The following is a 20,596-nucleotide window of genomic DNA, read 5'->3' as shown; positions in this document are numbered from 1 at the left end:
GCACCGGGAGCAAAAATAACTCCTCTAAAAACGGCCACGTGAGCGGAACGCAATGTGAACGAGGCCTAAGATGTTAGAATGTCCCAACAGAGTCTAAAGCTGGCCATACACTAGGCCGATTACCCGCCGATCGACAGCAGATTCGATCACTGAATCGAATCTGCTGTCAAATCGTTCATGCAACATGCTAATTTTCGATCTATTTCGCCCCGAAATAGATCGGTCCCGTCGATTGCGCCGTGCGGAAAATTACCGTTGAACGGCGCGGGTAAGGAGCGCATCGCTAGCGGCGTACGACCGACGCAGATATACATTACCTAAAGCTGGCTCCCGGCATCTTCTCCGCATCATCTCCCGGCTGGCATCTTCTCCGCAACCCGGCATCCAGCATAACTTCCTGTGTCACTGCAGTGACAGCGGAAGTACAAATAGAGGGCGCTCTATTTGAACTTCCGCTGTTACTGGAGTGACAGAAAGTTATGCGGAAGCTGATGCGGAGAAGATGCCAGCCGGGAGGCGATGCGGAGAAGATGCCCGGTACCAGGCTTAAGGTAATGTATGTGGGGGGGGGCGACAGCGGCAGCTCAGCAGATTGTGATCGGTTTCAGGCTGAAATCGATTCACAATCTGTTTGCAGTAAAGCGAACAAAATTTTGGGATGCATTAAAAGGGAAATAAAAACTCGAGATGCTAGCATAATATTGCCCCTGTTTAATTCTCTAGTAAGGCCACATCTGGAATATGGAATTCAGTTCTGGGCACCACATTACAAAAAAGATATTGCAGTTTTAGAGCAGGTGCAGAGACGAGATACAAAATTGATACGTGGGATGGAAGGTCTCGCTTACCAAGAAAGGTTAGATAAACTGGGTTTATTTAGTCTAGAGAAAAGACGCCTTAGAGGAGATCTAATTAACATGTATAAATACATCAGAGGGCAATATAATAGCTTGGCGGGTGAGCTTTTTGTCCCTGGGCCTTCTCAAAGGACTAGAGGACATGATCTGCGCATGGAGGAAAAACGTTTTAGCCATTTATTTAGGAAAGGGTTCTTTACAGTAAGAGTGATTAAGATGTGGAATGCATTGCCACAGGAAGTCGTTATGGCAAACTCTATACCTGCATTTAAAGGGGGCTTAGATGCTTTCCTTGCGTTGAAAGACATCCATGGCTACAATTACTAGGTAATGCCTAATGATGTTGATCCAGGGATTTTATCTGATTGCCATCTGGAGTCAGGAAGGAATTTTTCCCTTTTGGGGCTAATTGGACCATGCCTTGTGGGGTTTTTTTCGCCTTCCTCTGGATCAACAGGGGTATGTGGGGGACGGGCTGGAGTTGTACTTTGTACTGGTTGAACTCGATAGATGTATGTCTTTTTTTCAACCAAAATAACTATGTAACTATATGTAACTATGTAAAGGCAGCCACACGATCCCTCTCTGATCAGATTCGATCAGAGAGGGATCTATCTGTTGGTCGAATCTGATGGCAAATCGACCAGTGTATGGCTACCTTAAGATTCACTGGAAAACCTGTATCTGCAATATCTGGACCCAGTGGGGCTTGAGGGGGATCAGCAGAGGTATCGGGTCGTAACCTTCCTGGCATTCTGATTCCTGCGGCCGCGGGAACGTTTTTTGCACTTTTTTTTAAATTTATCATGTAGCTAGCCTAGCGCTAGCTACATGATTCCCCCCTCCCTGCGGCGTCCCTCCCACCTCTCCGATCCCCGCTGGCGCAATCACCCGTCGCCATGACGTCACAGGGAGACCTGATCCACCCCTCAGTGCTGCCTGGCACTGATTGGCCAGGCAGCGCACGGGGTCTCAAATTAAGAACACTATCTCCAAGGAATGGTGGCTACACAGATACACACAATAAGCCTACCATACTACTCTTGATTAGGCATTATACTGCTATACATCACCCTTCAAGTATGCAATTAATATAAAAGATTTTGGCTAGGGTTCAGGATGTATAGATCAAATAGTAGAAATTTATTGATGAATACAAAAATGACACAATTTCATAGCTTGATTGCATGCAAATATCAGCTTCATAAAATAACCAGTAAAAAACTTGCGGAGTATCTAGGCACCAACAGTGAGATGCTCTAACCTTGACAGCAACTATCTAGTCTAGGCCGGCATCATGCGTCCATCCATACATCCATACAATGGCGCCCACTCACTCCTAAGCGTTGCTCAACTTAATTGCAGTGCGTGATGCTTGGAAGGCTGCTCCCATAGGGGCCACTGAGTCCACCTGCACAGCAGCGATATTCAATTAGATAAGCAAAAATCTCCACAGGGATAGGGAATAGCTTCCAAATAGAAAGTCACTCTTGCCACCTCCGGTGTAGCTTGCTGTGTGGGTACCCACTTGATGATACTGCACGGTGTCCCATATGGTGAGAGAACGGCACAGCCCTCCAACTTGTGTTGAGCGTATGCACGGGGTCTCGCCTGGGGGGGCCCTACATCGCGGCGGCGATCAGGCACAACACGCAGCAAGCAAAGTGCTTGCTGCGTGTTTTAAAACAAAAATTAATCAAATCGGCCCAGCGGGGCCTGAGCGGTGACCTCTGGACGAGCCTAACTCGTCCAGAACGCCAGGGAGGTTAAATGTACTGAATTTGGGGGTCATCTTTAAACTTGTGTAAGTCCCCCTAAAAGATGCGGTGGCTCTAGCTCCAGGCTAATATAAGCAATTTTATTTTTTGGCAAGATTTGGAGTTCCTAGGACCATCCAGGCCAATTGGCAAGTCATAATGATCTACCTTTGTACAATTTTAGGAGCACAATTGTATATACAGAATGGAAAATGTAGTGCTGGTCAGGATCTACTGGTAGTTCACAATCTGCACAATGGAAATTCCTGATATAAATTAATTGTGAGCCTCAGTTTCAGAGCATGTCTTAGGAATACCAGTTGATAACTTAAAGAGAACCTGTACTGAGTAAAAATATTTATAAAAAACACATGAGGTAACTTCAAATGAACATTACACAGTTACCTTGCCATCAGTTCTTCTTTAGAAGCTCACCATTTTCTTCTGATAATCCCTTCCAGTTCTGACAATATTTTGTCAGATCTGAAATATATCAGTTGCTGTCAGTTATAGCTGAGAGGAAAACTGATGTACCAGGTAACGTCCAGGTTTCCCTATGGCTCAAGTGGGCGATGTTACAGTTTAACTGTGTGCTGACCAGAAAGCTGTTATGGGTAATGGCCATTTTCAAAATGGGGGACGGAAAATTCCCTTGATCACAGTGAACAAACAGGACGCGGGACAGGAGAAAGACACTGAGGAGTAGACTGCATGGAAGGTAAGTATGACTTGTGTATGCTAATTTTGACTTTTAATTTTCAGTTCAGGTTTTCTTTAACCGTATTCAGTGTCAAGTAGCAACTGCTTAATAAAATAAAATTCCTGTGTGTGTAAAACGTTAAATAAAAACATGATGCGCCACATGGGTAATATGGAATAATGGTAGAGTATGAGGTTTTCAATGCCTAGGTCTATGGCAGGCATGGGCAAACTCGGCCCTCCAGCTGTTACGGAACTACAACTCCCACAATGCATTTGCCTTTATGAGTCATGACTGTGGCTGTCAGACTCCTGCAATGCATTGTGGGACTTGTAGTTCCGTAACAGCTGGAGGGCCAAGTTTGCCCATGCCTGGTCTATGGGAAGTACAAGAGAGAATGTGGGTGTGGTTGAGATGTGGAATATCTTTACACAGGAAGGGTAATGGCAAACTCCTCTATACTTGCATAAAGAAGGTGCTTGGGTTATTTCCTTACGTTGAAGGACATCCACCGCTATGATTGCCAGGTGTGGGAAGGTTATTTCTTGATCCAGTCAAGGAGATCATTTCTTCAGATCTGGCTTTTCCTACCTCCGGATTGAGGTGCAGTGAGACTCTAGAGCAGGGGTCCCCAATTTTTTTTTATTTTTTTTTTTGTCAAGGGTGGGTTAACAAACTTTAGGATGTCAAGGGTCAAAATGTACATAAAATTATGTAGAAAAATTGCATTGAACTTATGCTGGGAATAGACGGGTCGACCGGCGGCTCGATTAGCCGCCGGATCGACCCCAGATGCGTCACCGCTCGTCCGCGCGGATCGATTACCGCTCGTCCCCGCTGGCGCTTCCTTATCTATTCTCTGCCATTGTCCGCCAGCGCGGGTCGAGCGGTATGATCGGCCCAGCTGAGTATTATCAGCTGGTCGATACACGGTACAAAAACGTACCGTGTATCCCCAGCATAAGGTAGTGTAAACAGCGCCTGAAACACAATATCCCACATGCAAAGCAATTAGTGTTAAAAATACATATTGTATTTTCAAAAGTTCCCCCCCAAAACAACCCCCTTTCTTCAGTAATTGCAAGGTCTGCAAATTATCCACCTCCTACACACGCACGCGCACTGCTTTTATACTACATCTAACCACCCCACCACTACCACAATGTTTTTGCGCACCAGACAGTGAAGCATAACCCAGGTGACAACCTGCCATAAAATTGGATAGCAGTGCCACCTAATGCAGAATTGGATTGGAAGCCAGCGGATTACTTAATGCTGGCTTCCACGTGGAAACATGGTGCCAGCACTACTGCCACATCTATAAGTAGTACATTTTGTGTGGAGGGCCGGTAAAAAAAGCCTTGGGGCCGCATTCGGCCCGTGGGCCTTAGTTTGAGGGCCACTGCTCCCCCCGACTAGATAACTGTAATTATGATTGTCTTTCAGCACTATGTATTAGGTTGTGATGCTTGTAGCAATACACCAGTGTAAGTGATGGCAGGCATGACTGACTATTAAATATATTGATTGCAGGAAGGTGTGAAGACTGAGAACAACGATCACATCAACTTGAAAGTAGCTGGTCAAGATGGATCTGTTGTGCAATTCAAAATCAAGAGACATACACCGCTCAATAAGCTAATGAAAGCTTATTGTGAACGTCAGGTAAATATGGTCTAGTAATAAAATTCTGGCTTGTGTAGCTGTTAATGTGCGCATTTTGCAGTAATGCACTGCATGCAGTCTTACATTGCCACACACCATTATACTACAACACACCCGCCGCACTGCGTACGTTGCAAAGTTGGTGCTTTGCAGTACGGCAAGTCGTGTTGCAAAGCAGCCGTTATGCCACGCCACACCACTGTGAACTTGGCCTTAGTCACTTCAAACAATTGTGATATTTTTGGGTAATGAAAAACTAGCATGTGTATTTAGCACATGCATCTTTGTAAGTTGCTTTATTAGCCAAGATTTACAGATTATCCTTTATGTAAATTTTTTTTTTTTTTAATCCTTCCTGTCCAGGGCTTGTCAATGAGGCAAATTAGATTCCGGTTTGATGGTCAGCCTATAAATGAAACAGACACACCAGCTCAGGTAATTGTTTATCTAAAATAATAATACTGTTTTTGTCTAGCCATGCAGTAGTATAATTACTGGTGTGCAAGAGAATGTAACTTTTTGAAAATAACTGAAGTTTTATTGATAAGCTGTAAGAGATTGTAATAAAGAGCCATTGCTCGCTTTTTGAAGCAGATCAGATGTGTAGTCATCATGTCTGTCTAGTTCCTCAGCTTAGAAATCTCTTGGCATTCACTGATGCTTCAGCCTGTTTTCATTATGCCAACTTCAACTGGTGCAATTACTGTAAATGGGTTCTAGTCTTAAAAAAATTACAAGTGTGCATCTTTGCTTTGCATTTATTCCTTACTAAAATTTATGGTAGTGACTGAAAAGTTCAACCGGACATTCATTTTCCATTAAAAGGTATATGGGTAGTTGGAGGATGAAGCAAAAATGCTAAAATTAGAGGTACATACTGTAGTTCAGGCTCAAAACAAAAAAATGCCAGGATATTGATAAACTGACATGCAGCTTTATTTTATAACCAGCTTATGAAACCTGAGGTGCAGAGGCTGCAACTTGGACCACACAATGCTTGCAGCCCATCATTCTACCACCGCTCCTGGCCTGCCCACATTCAACACAATGTTTTTGTTTTTTCTTGTAACCTGTTGGGGCTTTGATTTCTAGAAGATTCCATCAGAATCTTCCAGAGATGGAAGATTCCATCAGAATCTTCCAGAGATGGAAGATTCCATCAGAATCTTCCAGAGATGGAAGATTCCATCAGAATCTTCCAGAGATGGAAGATTCCATCAGAATCTTCCAGAGATGGAAGATTCCATCAGAATCTTCCAGAGATGGAAGATTCCATCAGAATCTTCCAGAGATGGAAGATTCCATCAGAATCTTCCAGAGATGGAAGATTCCATCAGAATCTTCCAGAGATGGAAGATTCCATCAGAATCTTCCAGAGATGGAAGATTCCATCAGAATCTTCCAGAGATGGAAGATTCCATCAGAATCTTCCAGAGATGGAAGATTCCATCAGAATCTTCCAGAGATGGAAGATTCCATCAGAATCTTCCAGAGATGGAAGATTCCATCAGAATCTTCCAGAGATGGAAGATTCCATCAGAATCTTCCAGAGATGGAAGATTCCATCAGAATCTTCCAGAGATGGAAGATTCCATCAGAATCTTCCAGAGATGGAAGATTCCATCAGAATCTTCCAGAGATTGAATGGGAAAATTTGTGTATGACCACTTTTATGCCACGTTCAAAGTGGAATCTGCATTGCGTTCCCTGTACAAACCATGCATTGATTGATACATGTGACCTTTAGGTTGCATACAGTCAATTAAAAATATGCTTCACTGCCTCTGTTAATGCACATGTTATGTGGTAACACACAGCATGTAGTGCCAGCACATGGCATGCACTCAGAACGTTGCTTAAAGTCAGGGCTGTGGAGTCGGTCCAAAAATCCTCCGACTCCTCAGTTTAGGATTCCTCCGACTCCTCTAATTTGCATATTACAATTTTGTTGATTAAAAGTATATAACATGAAATTCGTCTCTTAACTGCCAACGCCTAGGAATTTTACAAGACAACTAAAGTGAGAAGGATATGTAGACTACTATATTTATTCCCTTTAGACTAAAACTAGTCCTTGGTAAGAGTACTTGTAAAAGGTACAAACCGGAACAAAGAACATCTATCAGGCCCTAGGCAATGTAAGTGTGGGTACATGTAAGAATGTGCAGGTACTCTGCAGGGGAATGAGGAGATTCTTCCTCTATTACACATTCTTCATGCACAATCTGAACAAGGTTTATGGGAGACAGACAACACCTCTGTGTTCAATGTGCACAACATTCTCAGTGGATTCCCTGCAGCTCTGTGGGGAGTGCATATGTAGAGTATAGTACTACTGTGTAACAAAGTAAACCTGAGACAGATGAAATTAAAGTTTTATACATACCTGGGGCTTCCTCCAGCCGCCTTCAGGATAATCAGTCCCTCGTTGTCCTCCTCCACCACCTGGATCTTCTGCTATGAGTCCAGGTACTTGAGCCAGTCGGGCGTAGTGCGCATGCACACACTCTGCCGCCAGGAGCATACTACACCTGTGCAGCACTATTGCGCAGGTGCAGAATGTTCCTGGCTGTGGAAGCGGCATGCGGCTGGACAGCGCTGACTGGCTGAATTACCAGGACTCATAGCAGAAGTTTCGGGTGGTGGAGGACAGCGAGGGACTGATTAGCCTGAAAGGGGCTGGAGGAAGCCCCAGCTATGTATAAAACTTTTCATCTGTTTCAGGTACCCTTTAATTTGTAGTCACCAAACCAAATTTTAACATATCAAATTTTTGATTTCATCAGCAAAGGGAGTGCATACATTTGCATAAATCAACATCAGTGCAGAATTATTTCCATCTCATTGACCATCTCTATTAGTGACACAGCTGCACATTAGGCTGTATTCTTACAGCATAGATGTTGTTTAGTATATATAAGAGATTCCTGTATACACATCATATATACTGTACAGTCACAATCAGATATGTATATCTGACCTTAAAAATACGGGAACTGCTTTATTGAAGCAGCACAAGTAACTAATTTTGATTGGTTTATTTCATTTTTGTGGACAGCTATTACTGTATATATACTGTATTTATACATTATGTTTAATGACTATTATCTGAGAAATAGAACATTTTATCATATTTTCTATTTTAATTACAGTTACAAATTCATTAGGAGTCGGAGTCAGTGCATTTTTTCCCGACTCCGACTCCAGGCACCCAAAATTGCCCAACTCCACAGCCCTGCTTAAAGTTACTATCACAGTGCGACTTTGTGTGATCATGCCCCCATAAAGTCACACACAACACACCACTGTGAACATAGCCATAGACACAAACTACTATTGTATTTTCCTAGCCTTGTATAAATTAAAGATCACATAGGCCTCGATTCATAAAGCATTCCCGCATGCGGAAATGCTGAAAACATATGACTTTACCGACAACTAAGCAAAATGTGTATTCATAAAGGCTGTTTCCGCATGAAAAGCCGAAATTCGCGAGCAGAGCGATAAAACACTGCCTTGTGCGGTGATTATGTTAATAAAAGTAACAAAATGCCCATTCATAAAAATTACCGCAAGCGGTATGCAGCCGGGGATTACCGCTACCTCGGGATTTAGCGATAACCATGCAGAGTACATGCAAGTGAATGGGACAGACCTCCCAAGCAGCAGCACAGAGCAGCGCACGGAGGGACTCCGGCAGCTTCCTATGTTTCTGCATGCCTTCCGCCAGCCTAGAGCGGGAGATCTCCGCTCTGTTATCGCAACTGACAAAATTTTATGAATGACCACCAGAAGTGTGAAATACCGTGCGCTGAGTTTTCCCGCACGGATTTCATTAACCGCACACTTTTATCAATCGAGGCCATAGTGTATAGGCAGCATGATTTTTATTTTTTTTCTAAGAGCCAAATTAAAGTGCATAATCCAGAAAGCAGCACCATGACATGAGTTACAGCTAGTCTTAACCACTTGAGGACTGCAGGGCTAAACCCCCCTAGTGACCAGGCCATTTTTAGCAAAATTGGCCGCTGCAGCTTTAAGGCCAAGCTGCAGGGCCGCACAACTCAGCACAGAAGTGATCCCCCCCCCCCCCCTTTTTCTCCCCACCAACAGAGCTCTCTGTTGGTGGGGTCTGATCGCTCCCCCCATGTTTATTTTTTTTTAAATAAATATTGTTTTTTTTTTCTATAAAACCCCTGTTCCTTTAAATTTCTTCCCTCCCTCCCTCCCCACAGCCAGCCAATTATGGCGATCGGCTGTCATAGGCTTCTGCCTATGAGAGCCGATTGCTCTCTTGTCCCCCATGGGGACAGCCGTGTCACACGGCTGTCCCCAGTGCAGCGCTGCTGCTCATCGCAGCGCTGCTCCTAGTAAATAGACGGCGTGATCGCCATCTAACAGTCTCCCGAGCGGCAATAGCCGCTCAGACTGAAGGCGGGGCGGAGCTCCGCCCTACGAGCATGAGATGCGCGCGCGCACCATGCGCGCGATCTCATGCAAAACTGGCGTGACGCGGGCGGCAGAAGGTTAAAGTAAATCTAAATCTGCACAATAAAGATGCTCACCTATGGAGAGGGGAGGCTCTGGATACCATAGAGCCTTCACAGTTCTCTTCATCACCTCGCACCAGCATCATGCCCTGGTGTAGTTTTTTTTTTTTTTTTTTTTTTTTTTCCCATTTTTAGTTTTGATTGAAAGTTTTATTGAAGTATACAATGGTAAAATAAAACCGTGAGTTTGAGATTCAGGGTACAATCAAATGGATAAACATGAGCAACAATACAAACACAAACTTGATTGATTACTAAACAATTAAGACATTAGGTATCTCATCTATTGTTAATTATCAAGGCCACTCGGGGCTCAACACTTGATGAGAATATGATTGAGATCTCTGGGGTCCCAGGTTATGACTACCAGAGAATTATCTAGATGAATAACAATCTTAACTAAGAGTTGTGAGAGTACAAATTGATTAGAATTAACCAAACATATAACCAAAGAAGAGGAAAACTAAACTTATAATAAAGTCCATCACTGCATGATGGTATGAGGACACCTTTAATAACCACGAACCATGTTAGAGGTACAATTTATTTACAGAAAGATCAAAGCTGTAGGATAATGAGTAAGATATGAGTAGAGTACGACTCAGTGGGTGATAGCATTCTATTTTTGATGAGGCCCTTCTAAGTATAGATTTCTCTTTACCAGATTGATCAATTCAGAGATAGATGGGGTTTCCTGCTGTTTTCAGTTTGAGGCAGTAAAGGGGCCCATACACCTAATGATTTTCCCTCCGATATACAGCAGATTCGATCACTGTGATCCAAAATCAATCGTTCCCGTTAAGCCGCCCGTGCGGAAGACTTTTCTCGATCGTCGGCGGGTCGGGAGTGAGTCGATAGCGGCGATCGATTACCCGACGACCGATGCAATACATTACCTGCTCCGGCCGGCGCGAGTCCCCTCTGTCTTCTTTTCCGCTGGGTTCCGCGTTCAGGTCCGGCTGGCTTCACTTCCTGCCCCAGCAGGAAGTTTAAACAGTAGAGTGGCCTTTACTGTTTAAACTTCCCCGGACAGTAAGAAGTGAAGCCAGCCGGACCGGAGCGCGGAACCCAGCGGAGAAGAAGACAGCAGTGACCGGGAGGACTTGCGCCGTCCGGAGCAGGTAATGTATGCGGGTGGTGCGGAGGCAGCGGCAGCACCACCACAGATTGTGACCGGTTTCATGCTGAAATCGATTCACAATCCGTTTGCAGTAAAGGCAACCATACTATTCCTCTCTGATCAGATTCGATCAGAGAGGGATTTATCTGTTGTTTGAATCTGATGGCAAATCGACCAGTGTATGGCCACCTTTAGATGATTAGCTGCTAACATGAGGTGACATAACAGGGGGAGAATATCTAGCTTAATTAGGTTTATGCCTATTAGTAATACTAATTCTGGAATTGGGACCATCTGTGTATCTAGTTACATAGTTATTATGGTTGAAAAAAGACATGCGTCCATCGAGTTCAACCAGTACAAAGTACAACTCCAGCCTGCTCCCTCACATATCCCTGTTGATCCAGAGGAAGGCGAAAAAAAACACTTACAAGGCATGGTCGAATTAACCCCAAAAGAGAAAAATTCCTTCCCGACTCCAGATGGCAATCGGATAAAAATCCCTGGATCAACATCATTCGGCATTACCTAGTAATTGTAGCCATGGATGTCTTTGAACGCAAGGAAAGCATCTAAGCCCCCTTTAAATGTAGGTACAGAGTTTGCCATAACGACTTCCTGTGGCAATGCATTCCACATCTTAATCACTCTTACTGAACCCTTTCCTAAATAAATGGCTAAAACGTTTTTCCTCCATGCGCAGATCATGTCCTCTAGTCCTTTGAGAAGGCCTAGGGACAAAAAGCTCATCTGCCAAGCTATTATATTGCCCTCTGATGTATTTATACATGTTAATTAGATCTCCTCTAAGGCGTCTTTTCTCTAGACTAAATAAACCCAGTTTATCTAACCTTTCTTGGTAAGCGAGACCTTCCATCCCACATATCAATTTTGTATCTCGTCTCTGCACTATCAACTGCAATATCTTTTTTGTAATGTGGTGCCCAGAACTGAATTCCATATTCCAGATGTGGCCTTACTAGAGAGTTAAATAGGGGCAATATTATGCTAGCATCTCGAGTTTTTATTTCCCTTTTAATGCATCCCCAAATTTTTTTTAGCTGCAGCGGCTTGGCATTGAGTACGATTATTTAACTTGTTGTCGATGAGTACTCCTAAGTCCTTCTCCAAGTTTGATGTCCCCAACTGTATCCCATTTATTTTGTATGGTGCTAGACCATTGGTATGACCAAAATGCATGACTTTACATTTTTCAACATTGAATTTCATCTGCCATTTATGTGCCCATATAGCCATCCTATCCAGATCCTGTTGCAATATGACACGATCTTCCTGAGAGTTGATGATTCTGCACAATTTTGTATCATCTGCAAAAATAGCAACATTGCTCACTACTGCATCTACTAGGTCATTAATAAATAAATTGAAGAGCACTGGACCCAGTACAGACCCCTGTGGGACCCCACTGCTAACAGTCTCCCATTTTGAGTACGATCCATTGACCACAACTCTTTGTTTTCTGTCCATTAGCCAGTTCTCTATCCATGCACACAGACTCTTCCCCAGTCCTTGCATCCTCATCTTTTGCACCAGACTTTTGTGGGGAACAGTGTCGAAGGCCTTTGCAAAGTCCAAGTATATCACATCTACAGCATTCCCAATATCCATATTAGCATTCACTACCTCATAAAAGCTGAGCATGTTAGTCAAACAGGACCTGTCTTTAGTAAACCCATATTGATGCTGAGAAATAAGATTTTCTACTATGAAGTCATGTATAGTATCTCTTAGTAACCCCTCAAATAGTTTGCATACTTAAATGTTAAGCTTACAGGTCTATAATTTCCTGGATCTGATTTTTTTGCCCTTCTGAAAGCGGAATATAACCCTGCATTTCAACTTTGCTCTAAAACATTTACAGCATATTATATGCAAAAAAGCATTTTTTTTTTACTAGACCAGCATTGGAAGGGTTAAACACAGAGGTTTAAAAGTTCCGTGGAGAGATATGCAGAAGTTCAGATTGTTACATTCTATTTAGTTAAATGTATCTATTGAGAAATGTTACACACTTTGGCTGTCCTCCAGCTCCTTCTCAGTCAGAGAGTGAGTCACATTCAACACTTAGATACATTTATGTAAACAAAATGTATCTGTCAGCTTCGGATGTGTCTGCAGAAATCTCCAGGAACTTTAAAGCTCTGTGTAACCCTTCCAATGCTGGCCTAGTAAAAAAAAAAATATGCTGGTTGCATATAATAAACTGTAAATAATGTTTTAGAGCAAAGTTGAAATGCAGGGTTATATTCCGCATTAAATAATGGGAAAACGTGGGCTGTACGCCAATCCACTGGGACTCTGCCAGTTGAAAGAGGGATCACAAAAGATAAGATAAAGGGGTTTATCTATAACTGAAATTAATTCCCTTAGGACCCGAGGATGCATGCCATCCGGGCCAGGTGCCTTGTCTATATTTTTAATTTATTTAGTCTTGCCTTCACTTCTTCCTGCGTTAAGTATTTAATATTACAGTTAGAAGATTGAGACTCTTCTGCCTCTGTAATTTGCAACAGTGCTGTTTCCTTTGTGAAGACAGAAGCAAAGAAGCATTTAGGGCCCTTTTCCACTAGCAATCAATAGCGTTCACGCTGAACGCTAGCGATTGCTGAATCGCAATTACCGGCGATTCCCCTACGTTCGCGGCCGCGATTTTGCTATGCTATGCACTGCATAGCAAAATCGCGGCAAATATCGCTCCGCCGCGCGTTTGCGTTCCCGGCAAAAACGAATCGCGGTAGTGGAAATGACCTACCACGATTCCTATGTTAAAAAGCAAACCGCTAGCGGTTTGCGTTTTTGCGATTCAGCCAGCGCAAATGCGCTGGTGGAAAAGGGCCCTTTAAAACTCTGCCTTACCTTGGTCATCCACCATTGAGTTCCCACCCTCATCCTTTAGGAGTCCTATACAGTCAACCTTTCTTTTTTTAGAGTTGATGTACTTGTAAAACTTTTTTGGGTTAGATTTGATATCCCTAGCTTTTCAGCTTCGATCTTTGCCAGCCTAATTTATTTTTTACAATTTTTATTGCACTCCTTATAACTGCTTAGTGCAGCCTCGGTCCCCTCCTGTTTTAGGACCTTATAGGCATTCCTTTTCCTCTTCATTTTATCCCTAACCTTTCTATTCATCCATAGAGGCCTTTTTTTATTCCTAGACATTTTGTTTCCATATGGGATATACATACTACAATATTGAGAATAAGTTTAAAAGCTTGCCTTTTCCCTTCAATGTCCTCCCCTTGTAGTACATTATCCCAGTTCACCAAACTTAGTGCCTGCCTAATTTGATTGAACTTTGCTTTTCTAAAATTAATAGTTTTTAGTGGTCCCGCTGCCCCGTGGCCCATCAGTCACCAGATCAAACGTTATGTTGTGATCACTATTTCCCAAATGTTCTTGAACCTGCACATTTGATACATTATCTGGTCTATTAGAAATGATCAGATCCAGCAACGTATTCCCCCTAGTTGGTTCCGTTACCATTTGAGTCAAGTAATTGTCCTGTAGTGCTGCCAGAAATCTGCTGCTTTTACCAGAATGGGTAGCCTCATTACCCCAGTCAATGTCTGGAAAGTTGAAGTCGCCCATAACTATGACCTCATTTTTACTTGCAGCTTTTTCAATTTGCTGTAGTAATCGCAGTTCTGCAGCTTCATTAATATGAGGTGGTCTGTAGCATACCCCAATAAGCAATTGGCAACTTTTATTTCTACCATGAATATTTACCCAAACGGACTCCACATCTTCGCAATCTTCCTCCATCTCATCGTTGAGGACAGCTGTAAAAGAATTCTTAACAAAGAGACAAACCCCTCCACCTTTTTTCCCTGTTCTATCCCTCCTAAACACATTGTATCCTTTTAAATTAGCTATCCAGTCATGGCTTTCATCCATCCATGTTTCGGTTATTCCCACAATGTCATAGCCTTTGTCATTCAGAATGAACTCTAGTTCGTCTATTTTATTTGCAATTCTCCGAGCATTGGTTACCATGCACTTTATATTTTTACCACCACATTTACCAATTTTGTTTACATGAAATGGGCTACTTGAAGTTTTACCAACCTCCTTAATCTTTGCACTGTCCCCACCCCCCTCTCCACCCCCCATAGTTAGGTTCCCACTGTCTTTTGACCTTATCTTGTCTACGTATTGAGACTATCCTCCCGCCTCCCCCCAGATCCTAGTTTAAAATCTCCAACCGTTAAGCCATCTTCTCCCCCAATGCAGCTGCACCCTCCCCATTAAGGTGCAGCCCATCCCTGCTGTAGAACCTGTAGCCGACTGCAAAGTCTGCCCAGTTCTCCAGGAACCCAAACCCTTCCTTCCTACACCTAGGTAGTTGCATATCCATACGTCCTTATTTCTGTGTACTCCCATAACGTGAACCAGAGTTCCAGTTTCTTTATGGCATGTCCAGCAAATGGGACATATTTGGAGAGAAAGCTAATTTTCGAGAGGTTAGATACCATCGGGCAAAGCATTTGATATTGTACCCAATGGGATTCACATTTATACAGTTTGGATACTGTTTTGAGAGCTTGTAAAATTTGGGGCTAGTGAGCTTTTGATTTAAAGGACATGTCCAAGGTGTATAAAAACCAAAAATCCACTTACCTGGGGCTTCCTCCAGCCCCTAGCAGCCGTCCGTTGCCCTCGCCACAGCTCTGCTCCCTGCTGGTGGCCCGGGGTCACCTCCAGTACAGGAGGCCTACTTGTGCTCCGTGTAGCTCACGTAGTCGTGCTGATTTCATCCAGACTGTACTGTACAGGCGCAGTAGGTTTGCGCCTGCGCAGTACAGTCTGAATGACGTCAGTGCAACTCCTTGAGCCGTATGGTGAAGATGGCCTATCCATACTGTGAGGGCTTGAGTCAGGGCTTACACAAGTGCAGTGAGGAGGCGTCGGCCTTCAGAAGTACTCAAGGACGTGAGTACTTCCAAAGACTGCCGAGGAGCAGAACTTCACGGGGGGGCAGCGCTGTAAAGGGGGATGGTGGGAGCACCATGAAGATTCTGTGGGATCCTGAACCTTTCCTCTCCATAGGCAATTATCAAACACTTTTTTTTTCCTTTTGCGTGTGTGCCACTTATGATTTAAAGCACACCTGAACTGAGAGGGGATATTGAGGCTGACATTTCCATTTAACCCTCCGGCGGTATGATTCTTTCTAGATTCTAGGGTCTAAAAGCAGTGCAATTTTTTTTTTTGCTGACTTTGAAGACACTAAAACAGAAAACAATCATGTTGCTAGAGAGCCTGCAGCAGCCCCTGCACGTTACCTTCCTGGAATCAAGCGATGCAGTTCTCCCTCCAGGTGGCACTGTGTCCCTGTAGTGAGATCGCCGTCTGTCGTCATGACAAATGGTGATCTCACCCAAAGCAGGCAGAGCCTCGAAAGACAGAATGGCTACTGGCATCTGGATCCAGGGGGAGGTGAGTTAAAAGGCCCGCTGCACATAGCACTCTGCACAGACCTCCCGGCGGCTACCATGAGTCAGGATCAGTATTACCGCACCTGGCTTTTTTTTCCCCACCCGAGCCTGACTTGGTATAACCGCCAAGGAGTTCAAATAATGCGTTTTGCCTGGCTGTCCTGTTAAGCCCTTTGCCTCTAATACTTTTAGCAGATCAGGTGTTCTGACTAAATAAACATGCTTGATTCAGGTGTGTGATTTAGACAATAATGCCAAAGAGATCAGCAAAACTGGCAGGCAATTGGTATTGTTAAACCACTTCAGCCTTCAGTCGTGTTTCACTTTATGCATCAGAGCAATTTTCACCTCCCATTTATTCGCCTATAACTTTCACTACTTATCACGATGAACTGATCTATATCTTGTTTTTTTCGCCACCAATTAGGCTTTCTTTGGGTGGTACATTTTGCTAGGAGCTATATTACTGGAAATGCATTTTAACAGGAAGAATAAGAAAAAAAGGAAAATTCATTTCTCAGTTTTCGGCCATTATAGGTTTAAAATACATGCTTCCATAAATAAAACCCACGTATTGTATTTGCCTAATAGACCCGGGTATTACACCGTTTAACTTATGTCACAATGTATGGCGACAATGTTTTTTGGAAGTAAGGGCATTTATTCCGTTTTGCATCAATCACTATTTACAAGCTTATAATAAAAAAGAAATATTTCATCTTTACATGGATATTTAAAGAGTTTAGACCCTTAGGTAAATTTAAATTTTTTTTTAATTGAACATTTTATTTGGGTATTTTGTATGTAAATAGTAATTTTTTTTATGTTAATATGTGTTGTTTTTTTAAATGTAGATGTAGTTTTACTATTTGGCCACAAGATGAGTTTGTTTACATTACGTCACTCGTATAGTAGCATGTACGCTTAGAGGGACGTAGGGGGTACGTAAGATGCAGAAAGAGCGAGGCTTCTGAGAGAAGCGGTTGCTTTTTCTGTGGGGGAAATTGATCAATTATCGGGCACCATGTCCCGATTCATTGATTCCCTGGCTAACGAACTGCGGGCCGGGAGCGCACATGCGGCCTTTTGGACGTATGCTATTCGTCCAAAAGGCCAAAGTAGTTAAAAGGAAAAAATATGGCTGTCATCATATTCCTCTCAATTCAGGTGTCCTTAATGCTGGGAATACACGGGTCGATCCGGCGGCCGATTAGCTGCCGGATCGACCCCAGCTGCGTCCCCGCTCGTCCGCGCAGATCGATTGCCGCTCGTCCCCGCCGGCGCTTACTTATCAGCGCTTGATTCCCTGCCATTGTCCGCCGGCGGGGATCGAGCGGGCGGGAGTCGAGCGGCTTGATCAGGCCAGCTGAATATTATCAGCTGGCCGGATTAGCTGGTCGATGCACGGTACAGAAACGTACCGTGTATCCCCAGCATTAGAGACTCTGAAGTCTCAAAAAAAGTATTTTTATTTAAAGGAATACTATCAATACCCAAGTGTTATGACAATGTACAAATAATGTCTAAGTAGCTGTGTAAACATTTTCCTATTTTTCATATTAAATATCAGAGACAAAAGCTTTAACTGTGTGTAGGGTTTAGCTCTATTGGGACAAATCATTTGCATAGGGGTGTCTGTTTCAATGCACAGCCAGTGTTGTTTTTTGCATATCAAACTACATAGTATTTTACCCTGAAAGCCAAAAAAAATGAAAAGCTGTGCTGTCGCAGACAATTAAAACAAGTTACATTTCCTCTGCTCTCTTGCAGACAGCTCATAAACATGCAGCTTCTTCTGAGAGCTCTCTGACACAGTTAACTACTAGTGTTGATCAAGAAGTGTTCGCCCCTGTTCGGGATTCGGCAAATTTTGTGGTGTTCGAGTTCACGGCGAACACCATCCGGACACCTCAGCGTCCGTGATGGACGCTCGGCCACGCGGCTCAAACTTGTCCTTGGCCGAACGTGGCCGTACGATCGGTCGAATGCACGTCTCGCGCTGTGATTGGCCGAGCGGGTCACGTGTTCGGGTGCATAAATACCCGAACACGCGTGATCAGCGCCATTTGCTTTGGGGTTTAGCTTTGGGTAGGTAGGGAGTTTAGCGTAGCGTACTGTCTGCCAGTGTCAGCCGCAGGGCCCCAGCCTCACCGCTGACAGCAGCACCCACAGGGCCTCACTGCCAGCCCGGCCAGCCACAGGGCCCCAGCCTCACCGCTGACAGCAGCTGCAGCACCCATAGGGCTGTTAACCACCTTAGCGGTATGGACGAGCTCAGCTCGTCCATTACCGCCAGAGGGTGCCGCTCAGGCCCTGCTGGGCCGATTTTGATGAAATAAAAAGCAGCACACGCAGCCGGCACTTTGCTAGCCGCGTGTGCTGCCAGATCGCCGCAGCTCTGCGGTGATCCGCCGCGAGCAGCGGTGATCCGCCGTGAGCAGCGGCGAAAGAGGGTCCCCCCAGCCGCCCGAGCCCTGCGCAGCCGGAACAAATAGTTCCGGCCAGCGCTAAGGGCTGGATCGGAGGCGGCTGACGTCAGGACGTCGGCTGACAGCCATGACGTCACTCCGCTCGTCACCATGGCGACGAGGAAAGCCAAACAAGGAAGGCTGCTCATTGCAGCCTTCCTTGTTAGTTCTGCTTGCCGGAGGCGATCGGAAGAACGCCTCCGGAGCGCCCTCTAGTGGGCTTTCATGCAGCCAACTTTCAGTTGGCTGCATGAAATTTTTTTTTTTTTAATTAAAAAAAAAAACCCTCCCGCAGCCGCCCTGGCGATCTCAATAGAACGCCAGGGTGGTTAAAAATCCACACGTAATTTCAGTGACTTTTGCAGCATATTGTTTGTTAACCATCTTAGCGGTATGGACGAGCTCAGCTCGTCCATCACCGCCGATGGCTGCCGCTCAGGCCCTTCTGGGCCGATTTTGATGAAATAGAGGAGCACATGCAGCCGGCACTTTGCCAGCCGCGTGTGCTACCTGATCGCCGAGCGGCGGCGATGGGTCCCCCCAGCCGCCCGAGCCCTGCGCAGCCGGAACAAATAGGGTCGGCCAGCGCTAAGGGCTGGATCGGAGGCGGCTGATGTCAGGACGTCGGCTGACGTCCATGACGTCACTCCGCTCGTCGCCATGGCGACGAGGAAAGCCAAACAAGGAAGGCCGCTCATTGCAGCCTTCCTTGTTAGTTCTGATTGCAGAAGGCAATCAGAAGAATGCGTTGGGAGCGCCCTCTAGCGGGCTTTCATGCAGCCAACTTTAAGTTGGCTGCATGAAATAGTTTTTTTTTTTAATAAAAAAAAAAAAACCCTCCCGCAGCCGCCCTGGCGATCTCAATAGAACGCCAGGGTGGTTAAAAATCCACACGTATTTTCAGTGGCTTTTGCAGCATATTGTTTGTTAACCATCTTAGCGGTATGGACGAGCTCAGCTCGTCCATCACCGCCGATGGCTGCTGCTCAGGCCCTTCTGGGCCGATTTTGATGAAATAGAGGAGCACATGCAGCCGGCACTTTGCCAGCCGCGTGTGCTACCTGATCGCCGAGCGGCGGCGATGGGTCCTCCCAGCCGCACGAGCCCTGCGCAGCCGGAACAAATAGTTCCGGCCAGCGCTAAGGGCTGGATCGGAGGCGGCTGATGTCAGGACGTCGGCTGACGTCCATGACGTCACTCCGCTCGTCGCCATGGCGACGAAGAAAGCCAAACAAGGAAGGCCACTCATTGCAGCCTTCCTTGTTAGTTCTGATTGCCGAAGGCAATCAGAAGAATGCGTTGGGAGCGCCCTCTAGCGGGCTTTCATGCAGCCAACTTTCAGTTGGCTGCATGAAATAGTTTTTTTTTTAATAAAAAAAAAAACCTCCCGCAGCCGCCCTGGCGATCTTAATAGAACGCCAGGGTGGTTAAAAAAAACATTCAGTGCCACCAAGTGGAATCACCTGCGTACCACCAATCCACATGTATTTTCACTGACTTTTGCTGCATATTGTTTAATAAAAAAAATGTCATCTTTGTGACAAGTAACGACTACTACCGGTATGAAGAAATCCAGTGAAAGAGGGAGGGGCAGGGGAAGAGGTGTTTCCCCTGACCACGTACAGGCCGTGGTGGCGCACCTAAGAAAACACCCTCAATGCTGCCCATCTGCCCCAGTCAAAAAACAAATTACATTACAAGACCCCTATTTGCGACAATCAATTCCTCAAAAACCCCAGATTACCTTCAGAAGAGCCCCTAATCTGCGTAACCTTCTAGCACCTAGTAAACCCCGAACAACTACAGCAAACACAAATCCAAAGCAAAAACATATCCCAGGATGCTACCCATGTAACAACACCAGATGTAAGGCCTGCCCGTTTATTAATGCCACCAACTCTTTTTGCTCCAACACCACAAAGATTAATTATCCAATCAAACACCCGATAACCTGTACCTCCAGATATGTCCTATACATTATCTCCTATCCCTGTCACCTCCAGTACGTGGGCCGTACCACACA

At 44.7% G+C, this 20,596-nt stretch overlaps 1 protein-coding gene across 1 annotated transcript in view; it reads left to right on the top strand.

The window, feature by feature from the left end:
* Positions 1 to 20,596, top strand: part of SUMO2 (small ubiquitin like modifier 2) — a 43,903-nt gene that overhangs the window by 12,469 nt on the left and 10,838 nt on the right. The window contains exons 2-3 of the mRNA XM_068264175.1: positions 4,848 to 4,979; positions 5,343 to 5,414. Coding sequence (XP_068120276.1) covers positions 4,848 to 4,979; positions 5,343 to 5,414 — 204 coding nt within the window. The remainder of the gene's footprint in view (positions 1 to 4,847; positions 4,980 to 5,342; positions 5,415 to 20,596) is intronic.

The sequence above is a fragment of the Hyperolius riggenbachi genome, chromosome 12, assembly GCF_040937935.1.
Source record: "Hyperolius riggenbachi isolate aHypRig1 chromosome 12, aHypRig1.pri, whole genome shotgun sequence".
NCBI classification, from domain to species: Eukaryota; Metazoa; Chordata; class Amphibia; order Anura; family Hyperoliidae; genus Hyperolius; species Hyperolius riggenbachi.
This window is presented reverse-complemented; position numbering and strand designations above follow the sequence as displayed.